The sequence below is a fragment of the Polypterus senegalus genome, chromosome 4, assembly GCF_016835505.1.
Source record: "Polypterus senegalus isolate Bchr_013 chromosome 4, ASM1683550v1, whole genome shotgun sequence".
Taxonomy (NCBI): Eukaryota; Metazoa; Chordata; class Cladistia; order Polypteriformes; family Polypteridae; genus Polypterus; species Polypterus senegalus.
In genome coordinates this window covers 135025703-135050025 of record NC_053157.1, presented here as the reverse complement: position 1 = coordinate 135050025, position 24323 = coordinate 135025703, and the positions used below count along the sequence as shown (strand labels likewise).

Genomic DNA, 24323 nt, shown 5'->3' with positions numbered 1-24323 from the left:
TACATTTTTCAGTGTTCCCAACAGATTCCAGTCTACAATCACTTTATTTTTACTGCAAGGAGAATCCATCAGTTACACTAAAGTTTGCTTTCCAGGTAAAATATCTGAAATGAAAGTGGTTAGGACTAACATTTGTACTGCATTTACTTAAGAGATGTTTCTGAAATCCTTAATCACCCTTGAGAATGTGAAGAATCCATTGACTTGCCTGTCAAGAGACCAACCATGTGCACTTGAAACATGTACCCTCTATGTGTAGGTCCCACACAAGTGACGGGTCTGTGTTAGAGAGATATAGTATTTCAATGTCTTATATCAGTATACTTCAATTAGATTAGACTAGATACACTTTAATAATCAGAAGGGGAAATTTAGATTGCAGCGTTTCGTAGATACACTGAAGAAAGTATATACATTTTTATTTATACATTATGGTTCATGCATAATAAAATACAGTCCTGAAATTTACTAGATACCACATTCAACATTTTTTTTTTTTGGACAGTGTTCATATAATTTTTCTGTACTGGTATAAGAGGAGTGATATCAACTGCCAATGTTAGTATAGTTGCATAGATTTTAAACAAGAAACATTTTGATGCAAAATGCCTCAATTGTGGTTAAGTTGAGCATTTGGGTTCGTTTTGGTTTTCACAATAGTATAAAAAGGAATTATATTAATAACACAAATATAGTATTCCAGCGCATAGAAAAAAGGGGTCATTGTAAAGTGTAATTGAAATTTTTGAATTTCTCCACTTAGTGTCAAATGATTTCACACACAGTGCTAACCTAATTTTTATATTTTACTGTCTTGTCTTCACACATCACTTCTGGGAACACCCTGGATGTGTTATTTTTTTTTTGGAAATCTACTGTCATCATCATTGGTGAAACACAGCCTTCTGTAAGATCATAAAGAAGAGGGTTTTTATTTTTAAATAGAGAAAAAGCCCCTTGATGACCTCATTGTATTCTCCCTTTCAATAAGCATATCCAGTGGGCATCCTGATTCTTGTTGCCAGTGCATTGATCAAGGATTTTTGCAAAAAAAATTGCAAGACCCAGCCACTGGACAGTAACACAACATTGTGTATAGGAGAGTGCCTACTTCCAGCAAAAAAAAAATGCTTGTACGTTTAAATTGTGTTAGCAATATATTGTCATTAAGAATATATGCATTTTGGCAAAATGTTATTATTTAACGTTTAATTCAATGAAAAGTTTTGTTTGGAATTGTTTAATACTGATCTCTTGAATGAATGTATTTGATTTAATTTTTGTCTGTCATTGCTTTTTATTCTGCAGAGCCAAATGATACTTTGAATGACAGTAATACTGACACAGTGGGCCACATTGTGCATTTCATCATGAAAAATGAAGGTATGTGAGCTGCTGTCATTCAAAACAGCTATTTATTGAATAGTGTAGACACCATATTTGTGAATTAGATTATTTGTACTCACTTAAATCTCAAGTAGTTTTTTCAGCTAATTACATTACAAGTATATTACAGTCTTTTGTCAGAATTTGTCTCTAGTGAGCTATTATGTCTACATCTGTAACTTCTGATTTTCTCCTTGTTGTTGCGTGAACCCATTTCCAGATTATGTTTTAATCTTCTTCATTCATTTTGTTTCTCATCTAATACGTTTGTCTTTAAGTTATGCATGTCAAATTTTTCTTCACTTGGAAAGCTAACTCTTCCCATTTTATATCTTTATGATTTCATCCCATTGTAGTGTTGTTGATGTTTGTACCAGAAGTGTTTTTTGATTGCCTTTTTACATTTTCAGTCTTCCATGCTATATAGTAACTGTCCAGATATTTGAGATTTTCAAACCATTTCAGCTGTTAACCATGAACCAGAAACTTTGCTGTTCTACCTCTTCACTTGAAATGGAATTGCTTTTGCTTTGATTGCATTCATCATAATTGTTTGGAACAGTGTCAGAGACAACTGGCTCAAAGGGCAAAAATACTCCTAAATTTAACAAATTTGTTTCTTAAAAAACAAGGATGGATGCAAGCATTGGTTCCAAAATTATATGTAATATTAGTAATAGTTCAGTCTAATGTTATGCTTTTTACCACTTCTCCCTCTCGTACCTGACTGATTGTGTAAACACTTGCATTATATTATAATTATAAAGTAATTTATACTTTGTTGTATGACCATTTAAGGGTCGGCTATATAATCCGTATAGACCGTGTACAGCAGAAATATATGCCACAGTATGTACAGTATTTTGCTTTATCATTTTTCCTGGTATAGATTGGATTTTAATGATTATATAAATTATGTTGCCAGCATTGTTGCAAAACATAATTTAGGAATTTTTCCTGTTAACCCGTTTCAAAGTTTCAAACTTTACCATATTTTAAATCTTGTTATGTAATTCTGAATGATCTCTCTGTATGAAAATCTGATAGGTTCAGAATTATTGTTCTTGTGATTTTAAATTAGACATCTATTTATGACACATCTAGAGTCGCAAGAGAAAGGTATTACTGGAGCCCACATCCTGAAATGCCACTCTTGACACGCCTATTAATGTTAGTTTCCCAAATGTCATCATTATCATAGCTTGAACTGCAGTCAATTTATTGATCAAAGAAAAAAGGTCAGGGTGAGAGACTTGCAGATAGAGTAAGACAACTCTTCCCCACCCTTCCTACATGGCTGTAGTTAAGTAATTGCATGTGGTGTGCTTAGGAATAGGTGTGTCAAGTGGCTAGGCATGTCAAGAATGACATTGTAGGTTCTGCAGACTTCAGTTACACTCTGTTTCGGAAAGGTTTAACTGAAGCATGTATCCATCAACATTGCTCTTGACATGCCTATTGATGTCAGTTGTGACATTCGGGAGTCTTATTTATTAAACTTTGCGTGGATTTGAGTGTGAAAATATGCTTATGCTAAAAAAATGGGAAAATGTGTATGTCAAACATAAATCTGATTTATAACACCCAGTGTACACACATTTCAACGCAATTTATATGTCACAATCATTTTGTGAGTGTGCCTCTAACTCTGCCCGTTTGCCACCCTGAAACAATCTTACGTGGACTATGCTAATCAACCTTTTACATATGCAGTCAGAACACTGCAATTCTTCATTGGCTAGTGAAGTAGCCTCCTTTGTGACGCATTTTGCTGTGCTTTGCAACTATGTGTGCCATAACCATGCCTGGCACTGTAGTGCCCCTCTTCTGCACTCTGGGAGTCAGAAAGGCGTAAGGCACCAGCGTCTGAGTAATTATCCATTATCAGCTGGCACATGTAACAACACAATTGCTGTTACAGTGAATTGTGTAGGCCTTATGAAAACACAATAGTTCAGCCAGTTACCTTACTAACAAGCCAGCTATCATGTACAGTACCATAAGCAAGTCATCTTACAAAGCTACGAGTACTTTACCTCACTATAAATTAATCATTTTGAGCAAGGGTACCGAGACATAACATTTGTTGGTGTTATCTTGGCATCATAGATGACTTGCTCTTTTTGAAATGTAGCTGTTTACAGTTACCAAAAGCAGCTTTGTACTCTCTAGGTGCTCTTTTTACAATATGAGTTCAGTAAAGTGCTCTGATTATGTTAGGAAAACCAAACACTCTTGCAAATTGCCTTTTTATTAAACCTACCTGTTATGTATTATATATTTATACTCACACCAAAGGAATACTGAATGTAGCACCTCATCGTTCAGTTTATGGCTTCCAGCACAGCGGGCATGATGGGGTGAAACTTGGCAGAGATATTCCTGAATTGTCAGAAAGTTCCCTGAAAAGTAGACCCAAAAAAGAAGAATACCCAAAAAAAACTTTTCAGTTCAAAACCGCACAACTCGTCCTATTAAAACTGAAATAAAATTGAGTCTGTACATCATATTTATCACTTAAGGTATAATATGTTAATAACATCAATGCACTTTTTAGTAACAACTTGGTGATGTGATTCCTTAGTTGCATGAATTATCAAGCTGGTTTTTATCTGCTTACTTTATCAAGGGTGTCATCACTTCCCAGTTTCTCTGAAATGTTGCATATGGATGGGTCAGAGTTAGTGCTAGGCGGTATGATCAAAATTCTGTATCATGGTATTTTTTCAAATTGTACCGGTTTCACTGTATTCAACGGTATTTCTTTTCCATGCATGAGTTAACCACATTTTCCACTGCAATTACTGCAGTAGACTGGCTAAGAATAACCTATTCCACTTTCATGAGAATTGTACATTTTACAAAAAAACATTTTAATATGCACAAAAGTATTAATACAGGTTTGCATGGCCCCATAAAGTGATAGTTTTCAAGGAGGGGGGCACTAATGAGGCACTAATAAAGAGAAGGAATCACATTGCATGACAGTTACAGTGAAAATATAGAACCTTTTTATTGAACAAATTTTGCAAACAACTTAAACTAAAATGTTGACAACATATTGTCAGCCATCCAAAGAGGCATTTAGACTTAGTAAAATATCCAGAGGTGCTTTTCAAAAGTTGTATTGCACTGAACATGTCTTAGAAAAGGAATAAATAGTAAATATTTTTTATAAACCACCTACATTTTCTGTTAATGTTAACAATCTCTGTCCACTGACACGTTAAATTGACTTTTTAAACAACTTTACCATCATTAAACTGCATAATATTTAAACTAATAAATAATAACAATAAAATAAATAATAGTGCAACTTCCAGTAATAATACTATTACTTCAAAACTTCAAAATGCGATTGCACGACCGCGAGGAGTTGATTGGGGTTCTCTATTGCTTCATCGACTTACTGCGGCATGTGAATAAGGCGCTGTGTCCACGGAGACATATATTTATGGGCCAGCAGGATAGGGGGAAGCAAAAAAGAAAAGATAGAACACAAGGAGGTTAAAGAAGGAAGAAGGCAGTCATGGGAGATGATACAGACACCAGGAAGATGAAGGCAACACGAGCTGGGGCTCCATGAGGGAGCACAGGCTGAGGCGATCTAGGGGCTGGTTCATCTCACTGACTAAGCGTGTAGAGTGAGGCGAGCGAAATGTAAGACCTCCCAATTGATCTGAGGAGCAACTGAGTGAGCGCGAAGGAAAACGGGAGGTGTGCTGACCTCGGACGGTCTGGCTGCGCAGTGTGGCGGCAGCCAAGACAGGAGTTGGTAGAAAGTAGTTTATGCTGCAAAGGCTCCGCCAGCAACGCCCATAAAGGATGAGCCGTGGAGACAGAAGGTGCTGTGCTGCAATCGGGCGAGGAGAGAGACTGCATTTTAACCTCTATTTTAACGGATTTATTTATTATGGCTTTTATCCCCACGTTTAACTGGTTTTATGAATTTGCTATTTATTTGGGTACTGTATTTTTCTGAACACTGCACAATGGACACTTTTGGTTTTACTTTTGACTTTTTTTAACAAAAGCATTTGAACACTTTCCACCATCCCCTGGCTTCAATGAGATTTGTCAGCTCATCTCGGTCATAACTATTGACAGTGTTGCTTCAAAAAATATCCCTTGTGGGAAGAGGGCGTCTGTAGGGGACCGGCATCATCACACTATTACACAGTTACAAGGTACATTACACAGTATTTGAAAAAAAAATAAAAACAAGTACAGTACCAGTAGTATAGAAACAGTATTCACACATTTGAACATAACGGTCCACATCCGAACTTTTAAAACCAAAGTATCTTCAGACAACAGATACTGCACCTTTTTTCGTCAAAAATTCTTCTGTGTCATCATGTTCAACTTTATCGTCTGCTACAGCTTCCGTTTAGGAATGTTCTCTGTCCATTTTCACTGCTCAATACCTCCACTAACGCATGTACTCTGTTGCATGCCAGTTTAGCGGTGCAGCAGTGAAAAAGGTCCCCCCTTAAACAGTTTCCCACTGCGCCACGTTCCCAACGTTGTTTAGGCTATTTAAACCGGTGTTCTGGTATAAGGAAAATCAATATCATAACAAAAATAAAAAATGGTTTTTGGTATGAACCGGTATACCGCTAAGCACTAGTCAGAGTTGTTGTAAACATACACAGTTTCTCTCACCATGTTTTCATTTACAAATCTCGACCTAGGAAGGGAAAGCTGCATACACACATTTCAAGCCTCTTTCTGTGTGTATGCATTTTTTATAAATCTGACCCCCTGATGTCATTTAGAACATTCCTATTGTTGTCCTTATCAGAACTCAAATTAATAATCGTTAATTTTTTGTTTAAAGAAGATGATGGACTTGCAGGTAGAGTAGGGTAACCTTTCCTCAACCCCAATTTAAAACATATCCGTAATTAAGTAATTGTAGCTTTACAGTGGGTATGGTACAAGAATGTGTATTGTACATGCTGAGTGGGTGTGTTTAGAATGACTTAACTGACTGGGCATGTCATGAGTAGCATCGTAGATACTGTGGACTGCAGCTACACTTTATGGAATTACAGTGTACATTTGTAAATATAAATACCCCAAGAAATGGGAAAGGCTACATTATAATATTAGCAGAGACAGGAACATGCAATAAAATTGTTGAAAAGAAGGGTGCTTCATTAGTTGTTCAAAAATTATTTGGATTTAAAAAGCTGGACAATGAACAGAAAACAGTTACCTTCTTATTATGTCAGGTGATGATTTTTGCCAGTGATAGTAATCCACCTAAAGATGCAATGTGCATGCAAAGTATGGGGCCTAATGGAAGTACTAGAGTCATGGGGAATAAGTACTTACTGTATTTGCACAAAGTAGCTAAGGCACTTTACTTTTCTAAAACTGTTTTCTATAGAGTCATGATGTGACTTCTGGTTATATTTAGCCATTTGTTGGTCACAAATTATCCTGGTCATTGTAACCAAGGCTCTCTGGGTCTGGTGTTGGTCTCTGGTACGTATGCTGTTACTGCTGGTACGGAGTACCACATACCAATCTTCAAGTATCTGTATCCTCGCACTAAGTTTGTATAAAGCCGTGTTTCTCACCCACTGGGTTGTGCCACTGGTAGGTCCTGGGTTCCCATTGTTGGTTTGCGAGCAGGTCACCTAAACGATCACCAATGCTGTGCGATAAGTTTCCCTGTTTCTATGTAACTTTATTTCACCAATGGGCATTCCTTATCCCATTTGTTTCATAAAAAGGGGTGGTTTGCAATTACTGCTAGTGGGTCATCAATTAATTTTAAAAAGGCAAAACTGGGTAGAAGGACCGTAAAGGATGTGAAACACTGGTGTAAGGAAAGCAGTGTGGACTGAATGCATAAGAATTACCCATGTGGAGCAGTGGCAATCAAAATAAACCTTTAAAGTGCACTCCAAGAGTCAGAAAACATATAAAACCCTGTGAAATAATATTGATAATAAAAAATGTAATACTGCAGCTGGTTTTGGCAATTTCTGGAACATTATCAACCAGTTGTTTTCCTATTGCCCTTGGCCAGAATTACAAATTGCCTCGATTCTGTCGGCCATAAATCAGAACATGACCATATTTTGTTTAAGGACATTTCAGTATATACAAATTTTCGCAATATTTGTCACTGTGTGCATTTTTCGACATCACTTTTGTCAGCATTGTTTTGTCTTGTATGCTTTTGTTGTGCCACAATTTGAATACTTGGAGTTATTAATGTAATGGTTGTTCATTTTTTTAAACTTATTTTTGTAATATTTTATGAAATATTAAGTATTACATATAATAAAGTTTGTAAGGAATTTATTTCAAGTACATATTTACTTATTTAATACATTCATAAATTTGTTTTATTTCTTAAAAATAAATGTTCTTTGAATATTTGACTTCTGCTTCAGTTCAATGTGAAATTTCAAAAATCTTAAAGAAACAACGCAGTAGCTAACTCACAGTTAAGAACCTAATAGTTAACTCCAGGACAATTACAATACACTATACCATCAGCAAAGTAACTATAGTTATGTACCATAACTGTTCAAGAGCTCACTCTGTCATCTGCTGAAAAGTAAAAGTTAGATTGGCCCAAAGTAGAAGTTAGTGCTGGTTGCATTTTGATTATCCCATGCAATTAAAGAGTTTCATTGTGCTCTGTATAAATGGCAGTATGACTCTATGACATTAAAAATATTTGAAACTTCCTACAAACCTTACCTAGCTAGATTTCACACTGCTGGCAGTTTTGGGAGGGGTTGCTAAAATAATAAAAGGTGGGGTTGGGCACTTACAGGCATCAGTCGAATGATCACATTCCTACTTGTGTTTACTGATGCTTAACCTCTTTGGTAAAAGTTTATGAATTAGTTAGTTTAGCTAAAATGTTATGTTAGCATGGCTGACAGTAATGAAGATTAATAATGAACTTGTCCATATAGAATATTCCTGAAATGCCCACTGTTTTGCTGATGGTAGTAAAGGTTCACCTCTGTAATATTTTCCTATGAAGAAGTACAGTAGAACTTTCTATATTGAAATTTTGCACCTGTTTCATTCAAATGTATATGAAATATGTTTGTGTTTTTTTTAACCACATAAAATGTAACAAAGATGAATCTATACTCACAATTTTGTTCCATTTTCTGCTATTTGTGAGACTAAGAAAAATCCCTAATCTGTAAAATGTTTTGTATTTCTCAAAATTCCCGTAACTGTTTACAAAATGTTGCTAGATTTCAGTCATTGAGGGAAAAATGCCCCTTAAAAGAAAATTCTTTTCTACCGTGTCCTGTAACGGTACTTATTTGACCCTTAATATTCTGTAGACCTTACTCTACATTCTCACCTTCTCCTTTTTTTCCTTTTGGGTTCATGCAGTTTTCTTCATCTTCTAATCATCCTGATGGTCATCTCACTTTGCAAGATGGTTACCACCCAGAGATGACTCCATGGCAGTCATTCAACTTATTATCACACATATTTTCATATGTACATGTGTCTGCCCCACACACACAATGACGTGTGTTACTCATTACATAACGTTTCCATAGTGGAGTGCAAGACACTACTTTCCTGAACATTTGTGTTTTTTTAGCAAGTTCCTTTTAATTTTTGATTTTGTCCTCCCTCAATCAGTGTAGTGATTTGTTTTACTCTATCATTTTATGTTATTTTGTCTTTTTAACTCTCTGTTGTTTTGATTGCTATGTAAGAGGTACAGTGTTTTAGGTGGGTGCTCATATCTTTCTAGGATAAGTTGAGTAAAGCAAGCCCTGCAGGTTCATCTATAAGGATTCCTTAATCTGTTCTTTTTTTGGCTACCAGGACAGTATGTTGGGTAATTTATGATCTGCTTTTTTTTTTTTGCCACATAAAAATTTCACTATTTAGCAGCATGTCGTATTTACACATACTCTGCATTATTGTGACCAATATTGCCCTCCTGGTTGAGAAATAATTAACATTTTTATTGAACACAATATATTCTTCTTTCAATATGCTAATAATAATTTATTATTTATTTAAAGCTAATTCTGAAGCCTTAAAAGCTATGGTCCTTGACACCAGCATAGATGCCGAAAGGTAAGACCATCAATTTAATTATTTTTTAATTTTGAGGTGCAATATTTATTTAAAAATGTATATATTCATTATCAGACCAAATCATATAGTTTATTTCTCAATTCATTGTGAAATTTGTATTATTATTGTGGAGTTTTACCTTTATTTATTGAGAAAGTTACTTAATTTATTGATTATATATTTCTTCATTTATTAGTCTCTGAAAGCCTGATAGAAAGCATAGCAAGATGTTCAAAGTGATCAAAAATCATTTACACACATATGCATTTATTCAATTCACTTTAGTTTATTCTTATTAAGCACACTTACTTCTATGATCAAAGCATAGTATACGGTAATTAAAGTTATAATATGAAAAAATGTGGCATATGTCAACAAAAGCAATACAATGCAGTACAAGTGCCAATGTGGATGAGAAATTAAAATGTAATTATAAGAGAGTAAAATGAAACAATATCAGCAGCAGTTCTATGAAAAAATTATTTAAATGCGGAGACTGAGAAGTACAGTTTCTGTGCTGTCAGTATGCAAAATTTGTTCCATAGTTTAAGTAGCTTATTCTGCTAAAGGTAGTGTTTTTTTCTAGTTTTAAGATATTTTTCAGTTTTTGTTTTTATTTACTTTCAGATTTTTTATAATTCACTAGTTTTAGACATTATTTAGTTTTTCACTTTTTTTTATTTTATTTTGCAATTTAGTGTTTAGCACTTTTTTGTTATTGCTTTGCGCCCTCCCTATCCATAACCAATCATCTGGGCTAGGGGGAGGAGCAAAAGCTTTAGATTGGTCAAAAAATGTTATCTCCGGTTTTTGACAAATCTTGACATTTCCACCCCGATACTGAAAACATCAATATCTCGATGATGGGTGTGTGTGTCTGTGTGTCACAGTTTATTGAGGATGGTCTAGTGCTAAAACGACTGGATGGAAAAATACCAAACTTGAAACTTAAGCCTGTAATGAGATGACAATGTACTGATTAGTCTTTGAGCCAAATCGTGCAAGAGAAAGAGACACTCTAGAGGAACCCTCAAATACCATAATTCTGCAATTAATTTTGAATTTTTCTGGTCAATACCTATTGAAGTGACCTAATTTAAGATTAGAATGATCAGCATCAGAGTGGTAAATGATTACTGAAATGTTATAAAATAGTTTGAGTAATTGGTCCCTAGGGTGCAAAGCCTACTGGCGCTCACGTCCGAGTTTTTTCTTTGTTTTACTTACCCAAAAATGTCCACAAAGACACAGTTTTACAAATCTAAAAACACATTTTTCTTTGTATTTGCCAAATTCTATATTGCCTACAAGTCAATTTAAAACGTGAATACATATATGTTTAAGGAAATGTCTTTCTAATTTCAAAAACACTTTTTGTTTTAGTTGTGGGATTTCCTTGGACCAGTAAGATCACTGGACATATATATTCACTTCTGTTATATTCATTCATAATATTTGATGATGCTATGAAAACAGTAAAGTGCTCTGATTATGTTAGGAAAACCAGACTTTGAAAGTGTACTTTTTTCAGAGAATTCTAACTTTGGTTATTTTTTAAAATACTGCTGAAAGCGGTTATTAAACTGTGTTAATGACAGTAAAACCAGACAAAACAGATGAAAGTTTTGCCATGTAAGTAGCACATTTCTGCAAGCATATTTTCATTTTACAGCAACATCTCTGGTCATTTACTGAATGAGCAACATATAATTAACATTTTAACCATGTATTATCTCTGTATTGCAAGTTCCTTACAGCTACATGTAGGCTACAAATACTACAGGAAGTCTTCCCATTGGGCAGAATGCTACGAGCTGTACCACTAGGCAACCTGTTTCAAAATATTATCTATGGCAAATAACTGTATTAAAAGTAAACTGTTATATTTTTATATGGGTCCTCTTTAATAAATACATGTTGTGTGAGAAGAAAAATTGATTGATGGATGTTAATCAGTCAATTTATTATCGATATTACCTTTGGAAATGCTAGTAATGAATAAAAAATTAGTAAGAAAAAAATCAGTAAAATGCCCACCCAAGGACACAAAATAAATGTAGGAAAATTGTGTAATAATGTAAGAAGAAGAATTGAATGATCGATGTAAATCGATTAAATAATTTCAGTTTTGCCATTTGTAATTTCAGTAATTTGATTAAATAATTTAATGAGGCTTCCACTTTGTTTGTCTTTCTTTTCGCAGTAGAAAGGGTTTATGTCTGTTAGACTTACAGTATACTAAGATAACTGAAACATGCTCATTCTAAAGAAACAGATACAAAAATAATAATACAATTTATTGATGAACACAAAAATTATAGAAATTTAATAACTTAATGTAATAACATAGAATAAGACAGGATAATCTCCTTGGGATTAATAAAGTATCTATCTATCTCTATCTATTATGCACAAGCATAAATGTCTTGGAAGTTCAAGAATTCAAGAATACAAAAAGTATTATTGTTGTCATTTATACTTTCTCATTTTCATTTAGTTGTAGTTTTCAGACAGTTTTTTTTCCATTTCATTAATGTAGTTATTTTTTTTGTTAATAACATGTTTTGTTTTTGTTAATGAGAAAAATACTGGCTGTAGTACTTCCTATAGTTGTCCTATTCATTTTAAGAATATTAAGAAGACCTTAAACCCTGAAGTATAAATGGTGCATAAACACAAAAATGTTGCATACACCCGTTTCCACGCTCACTTTGAGATGTATAAAAACTAAACTTGGGGTAAAGACATGCACATTTTTACAGTAGTCCCGTACCTTGCGTTTGTACTTTTCTGCTTGGTTTTGCAAACTGGCAACACCCAGCGTCGAAGTAATCCTACTGTCTAAGTGTTGTTTCCCTTTCTTTTTCGTATTCACATCCATGATGTGGGCATAATCAAATACACTGAAATAACAAATTTAATTCACTTGATTGAAATCATTCTGTAACAATATAATGTTGCATGGAATGGCCAAACAATTCCAACTGCCATGGCTGCTTTAGCATTGTTAGAAGACATTGCAAATGGAAGAATTAGAAGAGAGAGCATATTTATAGATGATTATGACTGGCTTCTAAGTCGATTTCGATTTCTAATAGCTATTCTCTTGGAGCTGTGTTCTGAACTGGTTCCAGCTTTACAAAGGCAGACTTTGAGGAATTGCGCTCTACGTGCTCCTTTGCAAGCTTTGAACATTCGAGTTTTTAGCCACAGGTGCTTTTCAATGTGAACTTGCTGACTAATTGGGTATTTCATAAACATCTCTGAGTCGCACCATGCTAGCTGTATAGGATGGTATTGTTCACTTGTCATGCAGACAGTTAAGATTTTCTTACACTGGTTGAACTAGGAAACATCAAAGTGCAATTCACAGCAACATCCATTTTTCCAAATGTAATCAGAGAGGTCAACTGCACAAACATTGATATTGCAACGGCACCGGACAAGTTACATCAGAATGAGCTGGCATTACATCATCTATAGCAGGAGATCCTATAAAAATGACAACTCCTCACAGTCGCACGTGCTTTCTTGAATTAGTGTGGCTAAAGGCAAGCAGTCTTTTTAAGGATAGCAAGTCACCTCAAAGAGCCATGTATAAAGCAGAGAATCGATCAGTTGTGGTGATTGGTGCTGACACCACACTATAAGGCACTTTCAGAGAAGTAATTTGCATTTGTGAATAGAAAGCATTTTCATTCTATTAATGTGCTGCTATATAGTGCACAGAAAGTGTGTCGCATTCTGCAAGCATGTGCCATGCTGCGTAATGTGGCACACAATCGTGGCTTGCCCGTACCTGCAGAGATATGCTATGATGAACCCAACCCTGACCCACCAAACGATTAGCATTACAACTTTGTTTGAATGTAATTAGCAGAATGTAAAAACCGGTAATCAGACACAGCATTTATTTTTTTAACCAATTCACTTAATTTGTGGTCCGCATCACATAATACAACCCTTACATACCTTAGTTCATTGGCCACATCATTTACAGCACCCACTATTGCATTATGTGTCTCCAGAACAGCATCCATCAGCACACAGTCAGGTGGTCACCCAGCAGTTTCCAAGGCAGAGGTGTGTGCACTGACAGAGACTGAAGATGTGCTGGGCAGAGCAGCACCTTGAGTCACATCCTTGGCATGGGGGTCAGATCTTGTATTATTGTCTGAAACAGAATAAACAGATGGTGTGCTGCAACTCACTTTTCACATCGACTTTGATATCTGACCACTTGCTTTTTATTTTGGGCACTGTGTGACTTTTTGAACTTCAACTTTTGAGTGTCTCCGCCATGCTGTATCACCCTTTTGTTGCTTATACCACTGCTTAAGCCAACAAATAGTACTTTTTTTCCTTGCCTCCACTTTGCATCTGCTAAAATTCTTCTTTTTTCTATCTGCCTTTGCCATTGTCTTTTAACCAAACACTGAATGGAAGGAGCTATTTATATTAATTTGCATATTTAAATATGCAAAATTCTGGGATGAGTCAGTGTGGGGCTGTAGGTGCATGCATATGCATTAAATTTCACATTAATTGGATTTATAAAGGGGAAGTGTGTGGAACTTGGCATACGCACACTTTTATGCATCTGGATTTTTCTGTGTGTACCATTTTGTCTGTACGTGAGGCCCCTGCGCCTTTAGAGCACAAGGAATGCACTGGAGTTTAATAAGTACTGTAAGATATAGAGGAGCTAAACCTTTTATGACCTAAACTTAATTAACTTGCTGACCTACAGTTAAGAACTGCTGTCACAAGGTCATACTTCCTTGGTGTAGGTGTGACCCTTGCCGTTATATTTTTAAAGTAACTGCACAGTAGTAAGTAAATTGTTAAAACATAAAGCATTACACTAGTCATTTCTGTTTGAGACAAAGTAAATTGTTTTTCAAGATTCTGAAGCTTCAAAAGCCACCTTGATTTTGTAATGTGTATACTCTAGAGAGAGGAAGTTTTAGAAGTCTCAGAAATGTAATGAAGGAAAGTTTAACCTTTGTCAGAGGTAACACCTAAATTAGAGATGGGTTCCATGAAATTCAAGCCATTTATTAGTGTTTAGTTTTAACGTAATGTTCACAGAATTATCACCCCTGGGTGTTAGTATTAAAATGAACTATAATTTTCTGTTTTTGGAGTAGAAACCTGAGGTACAGCTTATCTAACTGAGGACAGGAATGAGGGAGTATTATTTTCAGACTTCTGCACATATTGAAAATGATTTGATCAATACTTGGTAAACAAAATAAGAATAGTAAAGCTATATACCTTGACATGTGTGTAATTTATTGCATTACATGTAATGCTGGAAGTGGTTTCTATTTACTTACAGACACATTTCGACATGGTGCTCCATGTTACTGAATGTATCGGCAAATGTCTCTCGGGCGATGGCAGCAATTTCATATTGGATGTTTTCCTTCAAATCTTCCACAGTGCGAGGCTTGTTCCAACGGGCTTTTCCTTTGAGCATACCCCAAAGGAAGAAGTCTGGTGGTATCAGATCCGGCTCTGTGTGACACATTGCTCCATTTTGCTGGAAGTAACCTTCTGTTAACTCATGATCATCCAGTTGATTCTGACATCAAGATTTTCTGACATTGCTTAAATGAATTGGTGACCCAATAGGTTCGCGCAATAAAGATGTGCTGCTCAATACTGTACACCACCATCCTGATGAAAAGTCGAGTGACTAAGTGAAGTAGTACGGGTGGTATTCACCCAGAAGTTGCAAAGGAAGGTTAAATGTCTCAACAGCTGTCTGGCGCCTACCTCATTGCTCTAACGCAGGGGAGTCCCGACTTGTTTGCTTCATCCTAGCGGGAGTTATTACAGAATATTTGGGGTCTTCTTTCGAGTGAATCACCCTGTAGCATTTAAAGCAACACTTGAGTTTGAAAGAATATAATGGTGGCATTTTCTTGTACAGAATGAGATTAAAATATCATTAAAACAGTGTCTTAGCCACAACAAGTATGACTACCAGTCTGAATTTCTCATTAAGACAATTTTTATTTTAAAATTCAAGTTGTCTGATTACAGTTTTATAGAAAACTTTAGACAGAAATGTTATATCAAGAATTGGTCTTCAATTCTGAAGAACATTTTGGATAAGATTCAAATGTCTAGAGGTGTACCAAAGGCTACTTTGTAAGCTTTATTTTTGAAATCAGCTATTATATCTGTTCTATCATCAATTGAAAATTACAGAACAAGGCGGTGAAAAGAAAGGCATGATATATATAAATATTTTTACTTGTAGTTGACAGTAGCAGAAGGTAATTTCTGAACTTGAGAATAAATCACAGCACAATCTATACTGTAAATAATAAAGTAGGTTGTTCGTTGCCAAATTTTAGTATAAAACAAAAGATCTCCTTTGCTTATGGTGGAGACTGTCAACTGCTAAAAATTTTAGAACTTTCTAAATTCTGAAAATAAATCTCATTTGTGTCAGAATATAATATGAAATTAGGAATTTCACAGTTAGCAAGTTCTGTCGGTTTATTGTGTTCATAAGAATTTCTTAACATCACTTTAAAATCATTTTTTTTTTTCCCCCTTCTGATTCACTGGTATGAGAAAACTCCCACATATGATATAACGTTGAACTCATCTTGATGTGTACTTATGTAAGACAAATTATTAACCATATTTTGTGCATGAAGTTATACCCATATGAAAAACAATTAAACAAAAAAAAAAAGGTGTCTTAAAAAATGAAGTTGTGCAAGTGGTTATCAACCAACTCCAGGGTTCACCCCCAATGCAGTACAGAGAGTCAAAGTTACTTCTTTTCAGATAAATGAAAAAAATTAATTTAATACAGGCATGTGAAGTTCTTTTTATGAGATTTCAAGGTTGATAATCATGAATATAATATTTTCAGCATCTGATTCTTCACCAGTGGTTTAGAAAACCAGAAGGTTAAAAATGACAAATTTCAAATATAAGGGTATTGTTTTAGACAATTTCAAAGTCGGTGGTTATGAACATGGTGTCATTTTTTTGAGATCAATGGGACCTCTGTAGGAAGGTATCTATATATAAATATAATTCACTAAGGCAAGACAACCATGGAAAGCACGCCGGAAGGGGTGTGGATTCACTAAGCCGCCGACAAGTGAGACACCTATGGCGCACGCTGGAAGGAGCCACGCCCACCAACTCCAAGACCATTGGATACGACGACAACTCACAGAGCCACGCCCACCAACTCGGACGCGACGAGGTCACATGCAGCTCCGATCCACGTTGACTGTTCATAGAGGCATGTTTCTCGCGGAGGTGAATCGCCATACGCGGCGTGTAAAACTGTTTGCTAGGGGTTTCCCATGGGATCCTTAAAACGTTCCTTTACAACTGAGGTTAAAACACAATGAAGTGAGCAGTCTTTAAAAAGAGTTTTCGGTTACGACGCACGACCGCGTGCACTATAGCAAACTGTTTTACACGCTACATACAGCAATTCGCATCCGCGACATATATGCGTCTTCTTAGATACTCCTGCACTTTGTACACACCCCCCTCCCACCGTGGTCGGGTGTCTTGGTGGATTATATATAGAAAGGCAGCCAAAACCGCACAGTGCAATGAAAGGTCTACATGAGTCACAGGTGCATCTGGACTGTACAAAGACGACAACGACTCCAGTGACGAGTTGGAGGTGGGCACATGAGCAGGCAGTGTATACTGAAAGAGAAATCAGCAGACTAGCATGACGGAGGGAGCGGAGTGGATGTCCTTCTCCTCTCCTCCCGTTCCACCCTGAGCGCCGCACGGACGATTGTGTGTTGGTTCGATCCGTGCATTGGTTAAAACCCAATGAAGGAAGCAGTCTTTAAAAACCAATAAGCCCTGTGCCTCTGTTTCATTACCGTCTCACCTGCTTCACCAATGCAGGCCCCGCAACAGGCGATGACGCCGCCGGGCAGCCAACTGGGTAACCAAAGTCTTTGGGTTCAGGGGGGAGTATGGTTACAAAGCTGAAACTTAAAGGAATTGACGGAAGGGCACCAACAGGTGTGGAGCCTTTCGCTTCATTTGACTCAACACAGGAAACCTCACCCGGCCCGGACACGGACAGGATTGACAGATTGATAGCTCTTTCTCGATTCTGTGGGTGGTGGTGCATGGCAGTTCTTAGTTGGTGGAGCGATTTGGCTGGTTATTTCCAAAACGAACGAGACTCCCCTGCTAAATAGTTACACGACCCAACAGCGGTCGGCGTCCAAATTCTTAGAGGGACAAGTGGCTTTCAGCCACTTGAGATTGAGCATTAATAGGTCTGTGATGCCCTTGTATGTCCGGTACTGCACGCGCGCTACACTGAATGGATCAACGTGTGTCTACCCAGTGCGGGGAGGTGTGGGTAAGCCGTTGAACCCCATTCGTGATGGAGACCATGGCTTCCAATTGTTCCCCACGAACGAGAAATTCCCAGTGCGTGCGGGTCATACGCTCGCACTGATTACATCCCTGCCCTTTGTAAAGCCCCCCATGGTCGGGTGACTTGGTGGATTATATATAAAAAGAAAGCAGCCGGAACCGAAAAGAACAATGAAAAATCAACGTGGAAACCGACTGAGGCGGTGTTTGGAAAATTAACAGTCAACGTGACTCACAGGTGCGTGTGGACTGTACACAGACGAAAGCGACTCGGGTAGGGAGTTGGGGGCGGGCACATAAGCGGGCAGTGCGTACTGAACGAGCGCCGTTCAAGCCCGTCCTTCGCTTTGGAAGGAGAAAGCGCGATGGTGCTCCTCCGGTTTTCAGTCACGGACAATTGTATGTTGGTTCATAGTGTGCATTGTTGCAATGTTACTTTTCTTGGTGGTTTATTAAATTACGGATTTTTCAAATGTTTATTTTTTCCTCTGTGCTTAAAAATCATTTAAAAAGCGGCCTGATTATACGGCGTATGCTACACCGCGGGTTGGCTAGTATTCAATATTCCAGATATCTGATGCAACTATTCTAATTTATTATGTTCTTCTACCTCATTAGGTATATCATTACATTTCTTACAAACACCCCATATTAGGGTGGCTTATGCAAATTCAGACTTTTTTTATGTAAAAACCCACTTAATTTGCACAGTTGGATATTCATAGATAGGGATTCTTAACATTGAAAAGTATGGAATCACCGATTTTCAGCACTTTGTTGTTGGCATTAACAGACAAGCTTCTATGTACAAAATATCTATTCTGAATCAAAATGCCTGACCTAATGTGTAAAATATATATTTTCTGAAGAGTTGGATCCCTTTTTTTCACTGTGACCCATTTACTTTGTGGTTCTGGTTGTGCTCCTGGAAAATTGGAAAAATCTGATTTTAATGACAGCTGGAGGGCCTGATGTTTATCAGATCTGGAGAACTAATTGGTGGCTGTTTAACTTGTGCATCTTTCTCGTATAGATCAATATATACTTGTTGGTCCTATCAACCATTTTAAATGTACTCTATTTAATATGCGTACCCTTTGTACCCACTGGGTGGCAGTATTTCCCTTCTGATTAATATGCAAAATTTTTTCCCTTCTTTGTACCCTTGACATTAGTGGAACTGTTTAATTTTTGCATATAATATAGTTCTTTTGAGTGTTGCTTAACAATGTGTTTTTGTACAGTTAAAAGATCACTATCTCTTTTTAAAGGTAGAAAAGGTTTGGACGTTTGGATAGATAATGATGTACTAAACTGAAAATATAAATTGTTATATTTAATTCCAGTCACAGAAAGCCACTGGAACCTTCAGACCAGTGCAGGTATTTGCTGATAATACAACGGTCATCACAAACTACATATAGGAATGAAGTTGTATATGTAGTTCAGGGAGACAAAAACTTTCATTGTTCTTAGTGAAAAATGCGCAACTGTGTGTTAACTTTCAAAAATGCCTAATCAAATACAGAATGAATTTTTTTGCTGTATTTAACTGGTGACATTGTTGTGTTCTATGGCAACTTTAACCCAGATTGAAAAGACAATAAAAGGATTATGGTTCATGCATGAATGATTTGTCCTGCCATCACTTTTGTTCAAGCTGTTCCAGACTATCTCATTCTAAAACCAATGACGTATTACAGTCACATATTGGTTATGCTACCACACTATTGCAACCCATACAGAGGAGGTTCAAAAGAAAATTTTACCACAAGTAGTATGTTTCATTAACAACTAGAGTAGTCTGATTGTTTTACTGCTTCTTAATAAGACCTTATATGTCCAATATCATAAATGTTGTTTAACATTTTTCATATTTTTTACATTATTAAGTTTCTGTTCTCTGTTTTTCTATTCCACCTTGATTGGTGCTTTGTATTTTAACTGTATTCTGTTTCTGTTTTTTACTTAATTATGAGCTGCTAGGAATAAATTTCAAGTACTGATTACATATGTCCTTGAAAACGCAATCTTGGGCTAAAATACTTGTACATGCCAATGGATTCAATGGAAAAGAACCTTTTGTAGACGACCTCTTATGACAAAATAATCTAGAGTAGTTTGGAAAGGAAAATAGAGAAATACTGTCCCCATTTAGCTACTTTATGTACATGTAATATAAAAAGTGGCACTCTCAATATAGAGCATAGATGGCAATGCTTACATTTACTTTTACATTTATTTGCTCAACAGATGCCTTTATCCAAAGTGACTTACTTAATTTTGTTGAACTCTTTTGTATCATCACTCTGGGGGTCTGTTTGGAAACAGCTGTTACAGAATAAGATTACAAATTGACAGCCACAAGTAAAGAGCTCAGACCGAAAATACAAATGAGTAGCAATTTCAAGGTTATAAAAGCAAACAGCTAATATCAGTTAGACAGAAATTTATTGAACAAGAGATTCTTCAAATGCTTTTAAACACATTGAGGGACTCGGAATTCTACATGAAGGTGGGCAGCTTATTCCAATAGCTAGGAGATACACATGAAAAGAGTCAGGACTGAAATTTAATACCACACAGAATTGGCATAACCAGACACTGTTTGTCAGCAGACCCAAGTAGTCTAGAAGGAGCAAAGGACCTCAGTAGTGTCTCTATGTATATAAATGCTGAGCCATTGACTACTCTGTGGGTGAGCATTAAGGATTTGAACTTAATATGTGCCGGTACATTGAGCACAGACGTGCCTCTGCATTTTAAATCATCTGCAGTGGCTTGATGACACATGCTGCTACTCCTGCCGGGAGAGAGTTGTAGTAGTCGAAATGTGACAAATGTGAGAATAAATCCTGGATCAAGAGGTTGTTCTGCATACAGAGTTAGGTAGATCTTGGGGATATTGTATAGAGTGAATCTGCAAGACCAAGAAACTGTAGCAACATGGTTCTTGAGACATCTAATCATCAATCACCACAACAAGGTTGCACACCGACTTGGTGGCTCTTCGTGGTAATGAACGAAGCTGAACAGACAGACCAGCCAAGCTGACCAGGAGGAGGATTTCCTTTACAGTGAGACATGCAGATATTCTAGCTGGTACCATGTGGTCTTGTGGAGTGTAAAACAAGTACAGGTGTGAATCTTCATCAAAGCGTAGATAAGAAAAGCATAGGACTCGATGTAATTTGGTTATTTATTTTTATATCTGCTTTAATTCCACAAATATATCTCTTGATGTCCTTTGTGGACACAGTGTAGAGCATATTGCTCACCTTTTAATATGTTTACTTTTCACTAAACACAACACCAAAAATGAGAAATGACTCATTTCAATTTGTATATATTATTGTTTTAATGTGACTGTGTACAAAATACATCTTTTACATTTGAGGTTGAAAGTATTCCCATCTCTCCAGTAGTACAATAAAATAGTTTGGTCTTTTTTTTTACTAGTAAATTAACTAGTGGGACAGCACCACCAATACATCTGCGTAGAGTGATCTTATAAGCTAGTAAAGGAGACAGGGAGCATGTCCTCTCATCCACTAATAGAATCTAATTAAAATTAAAAACCATACCCTTTTAACTTCTTGTGAAAGAGTTATAGGGGACTCAACATTTCATCTCATGACACCACTTCTGCAATCAGTCTGTTTTTCTGTTAAGGTGAATTTTTTGTTTCTTCAGAACATTCAATAAATATATTTTACATAATAAATATTGATGTATCACCTGCTAAAGAGATTGTTAAGCTGAGAATACAACTATAAACTAATGAATATGAAATGAGAAAACACCCCTTAAGAACTTCTCACAATGAAGATTTCTGGGAATGACAGACAATAACTAAATTAAAGCTAAACATTTAGCCTAATTTGTGTTGCCATCAGAACAGTTGATCATTCTTCACGCAACATTTAAACTTCTTTCTATAAAGAGCAGATCAGACATGTTTTATGTGATGTTAGTGTCTTTTATCTATTTACCAATGGACACATATAACTGTTACAAGATATATCTGACTGATAAAGTGGAAAACAGTTGACCAGGTGGTTGGTGAGCAATTTTTAGCTTTGTTGGAGTTACTCACTGGACCAGGAGTGTCAAACTTTCATCCTGGAAGGCCACAATGGGTGCACGTTTTCATTCCAGCCATTTTTTTTTTCAGAGTATGGACCATACTCTGTTATTGTCTTGTATTAAATTGGCTTGCAATTTAATTGTTTAATTTTTTTCTTTAACCATCAGCCACATAATAAACAGTTACAAATTGAACCAACAGATGACTAGGCTAACTTAAAACCCATTTGCCACCGAGTCCTTTATGAAATGAAATATTTGACAAGGGAAAAAAATGAACATCTGAGAAATACTGATCTCTGGTCTGCAAAGCATTTGGATGGTAATCTCAGAAAAATACAGTATCAGATTTAGAAATGACTGGTGTGGCAGAGTGAACACCTAACAAGCCATAGAATTAGATATAAGATTAGACATAAGATGCCATGGTTTGTGTTACAAATCCATGTGTTTACAAGGGGTTTCATATGGTACCTTTTTTTGAGTTACAAAGCATCTTCACATTTGCAGGAATCATTGTGTCCTTTCCCTTCTATTGAGTGCTACAGACAACTGTACAAAAGAAAAGTATGAGAAGCTGAGCAGACCAATACCTTTTCCTTCTTTAATGCAACTAATCCATTCACAGCCGGCACATCTTGGGCCACTTCTGGCTTTTCTAGTTGTCCCGCAGTAATGGAGAAGATAAGTGAGGCAGAAGACATGGAGATCCAGCAAGGGAGTTCAACTCCTAGTCAGTCCTCGTTTTCTTAGACCACCATAGCCACACATATTCTTTTTGTTCTCAATTTGCAGGGCCAGTATAATATTGATGATTTTTATCCTTCTTAGCTGTACATTTACTGTTTTGCTGTCACAGTGTTTTGTTAAAGAAAGAACAAATACCACAAACATAAAGAATACAGTAAGTTTTCTTTTTTGAAAATTTAAGTGTACACTGCATAATACATTAGCTGTATATGATTATAATGGGAGCCCATAACCCAGGGGTGGGCAAAGTCATTCCTGGAGGGCCGCAGTGGCCCCGGGTTTTTGTTCCAACCCAGTTGCTTAATTAGAAAACAATTCTTGCCAATAATTACATTTCATGGCTTGTTAGTGCTTTAACTCTGCTATGTCAAGTCATTCTCATATCCTATATTTTTTTTTCCATTCTAAGGATATCCTCCAAATACTTTGAAGTGTAATATGGATGGGTAATTCTCAATCCTTCACTTTTTTCTCTTCTCTTTCCTTCCAAGTATTTAATTAAATGAAATAGTGCACGATAAATATACACAGATGTAAAGGGTAACAAATAAAATGGATAACTGCTGTTTTCTTTTGTCATTTGCATTTTATTGCTAATAAGGAGCAATTAAAAACCAATAATGCAGCTGTTTAAGACTTAAATAAGCAATAAGGGTTCAAAATCTTAATGAGGGAGATGCTGTAACTAAAATGAAGCAGAAGTGTTTCTAGAACAATACGGGATTCTTATTAAGCAATTGGGTTGGAACAAAACCTGCAGCCACTGCGGCCCTCCAGGAATGACTTTGCCCACCCCTGCCATAACCATTCCTGTTATTGAGTTACTACTAAAAGTAAAATATCTTTTTAGAGTATGTTTTGATAACTCTTATTAACAATTGAAGTGTTTGTATTCATTTTAATGGAATCTGATTTTATTTTATGGTAAATGGCAGTGAATGTTGGGATTTGCAAAAGCATTGTTTTTTTATTTATGAGTTTGATTTGTGGTGGGTTTTTCAGGAATTCATTAATCTCATAAACAGGAGGTGATAGTAGTTTAATATTTAAAATCTTCAACTTATGGCGATTACTTGTAATTCATAAGCTGTTAATTTATTTTTTTTCTTACATCTCTGTTTTATCTTAAGTCCAAAATCAATAAAGGTATCCATGCAGCCTTGTTCATTTTATGTAGAGGGAACCATAATGATGACATAGCAGGACTTTATGAGGAGGCGTACTCTCAGAAAATTATTATATGTTTTGCAATGAATGGAATGAAAAAATTCTATGCCTGCCTCAGAGCAGTAACCGTGGTTTGGTTTTGACAGGTAGTGTATTAGTGACTTGTTTTGCTACTCGTGAAGTATGAGATAATGCTTATTATATGCTTCATGCTTTTTCCATGAAAGCACACTCGATTTTGGTCAAACTAGAAAAATAACATAGTAACATTTAACATAAGATGGATAGCATGGAGGCACAGTGCTGGTGCTGCCACCTTGCAGTAAGGAAACCTGCATTCTTCCTGTGTGAGTTTACATGTTCTGTCTATTTTCTCCCCATGTCTGTGAGGGATTTATCAGGTGCTCAGGTTTCATCCTACTTTTCAAAGACTTGCAGTTTTGTTG

General features: G+C 36.2%; 1 protein-coding gene across 1 annotated transcript in view; it reads left to right on the top strand.

Moving 5' to 3' along the window:
* The window catches only part of rell1 (RELT like 1), an 84226-nt gene that overhangs the window by 40073 nt on the left and 19830 nt on the right, over positions 1 to 24323 (top strand). Inside the window, exons 3-4 of the mRNA XM_039751279.1 lie at positions 1309 to 1383; positions 9423 to 9477. Coding sequence (XP_039607213.1) covers positions 1309 to 1383; positions 9423 to 9477 — 130 coding nt within the window. The remainder of the gene's footprint in view (positions 1 to 1308; positions 1384 to 9422; positions 9478 to 24323) is intronic.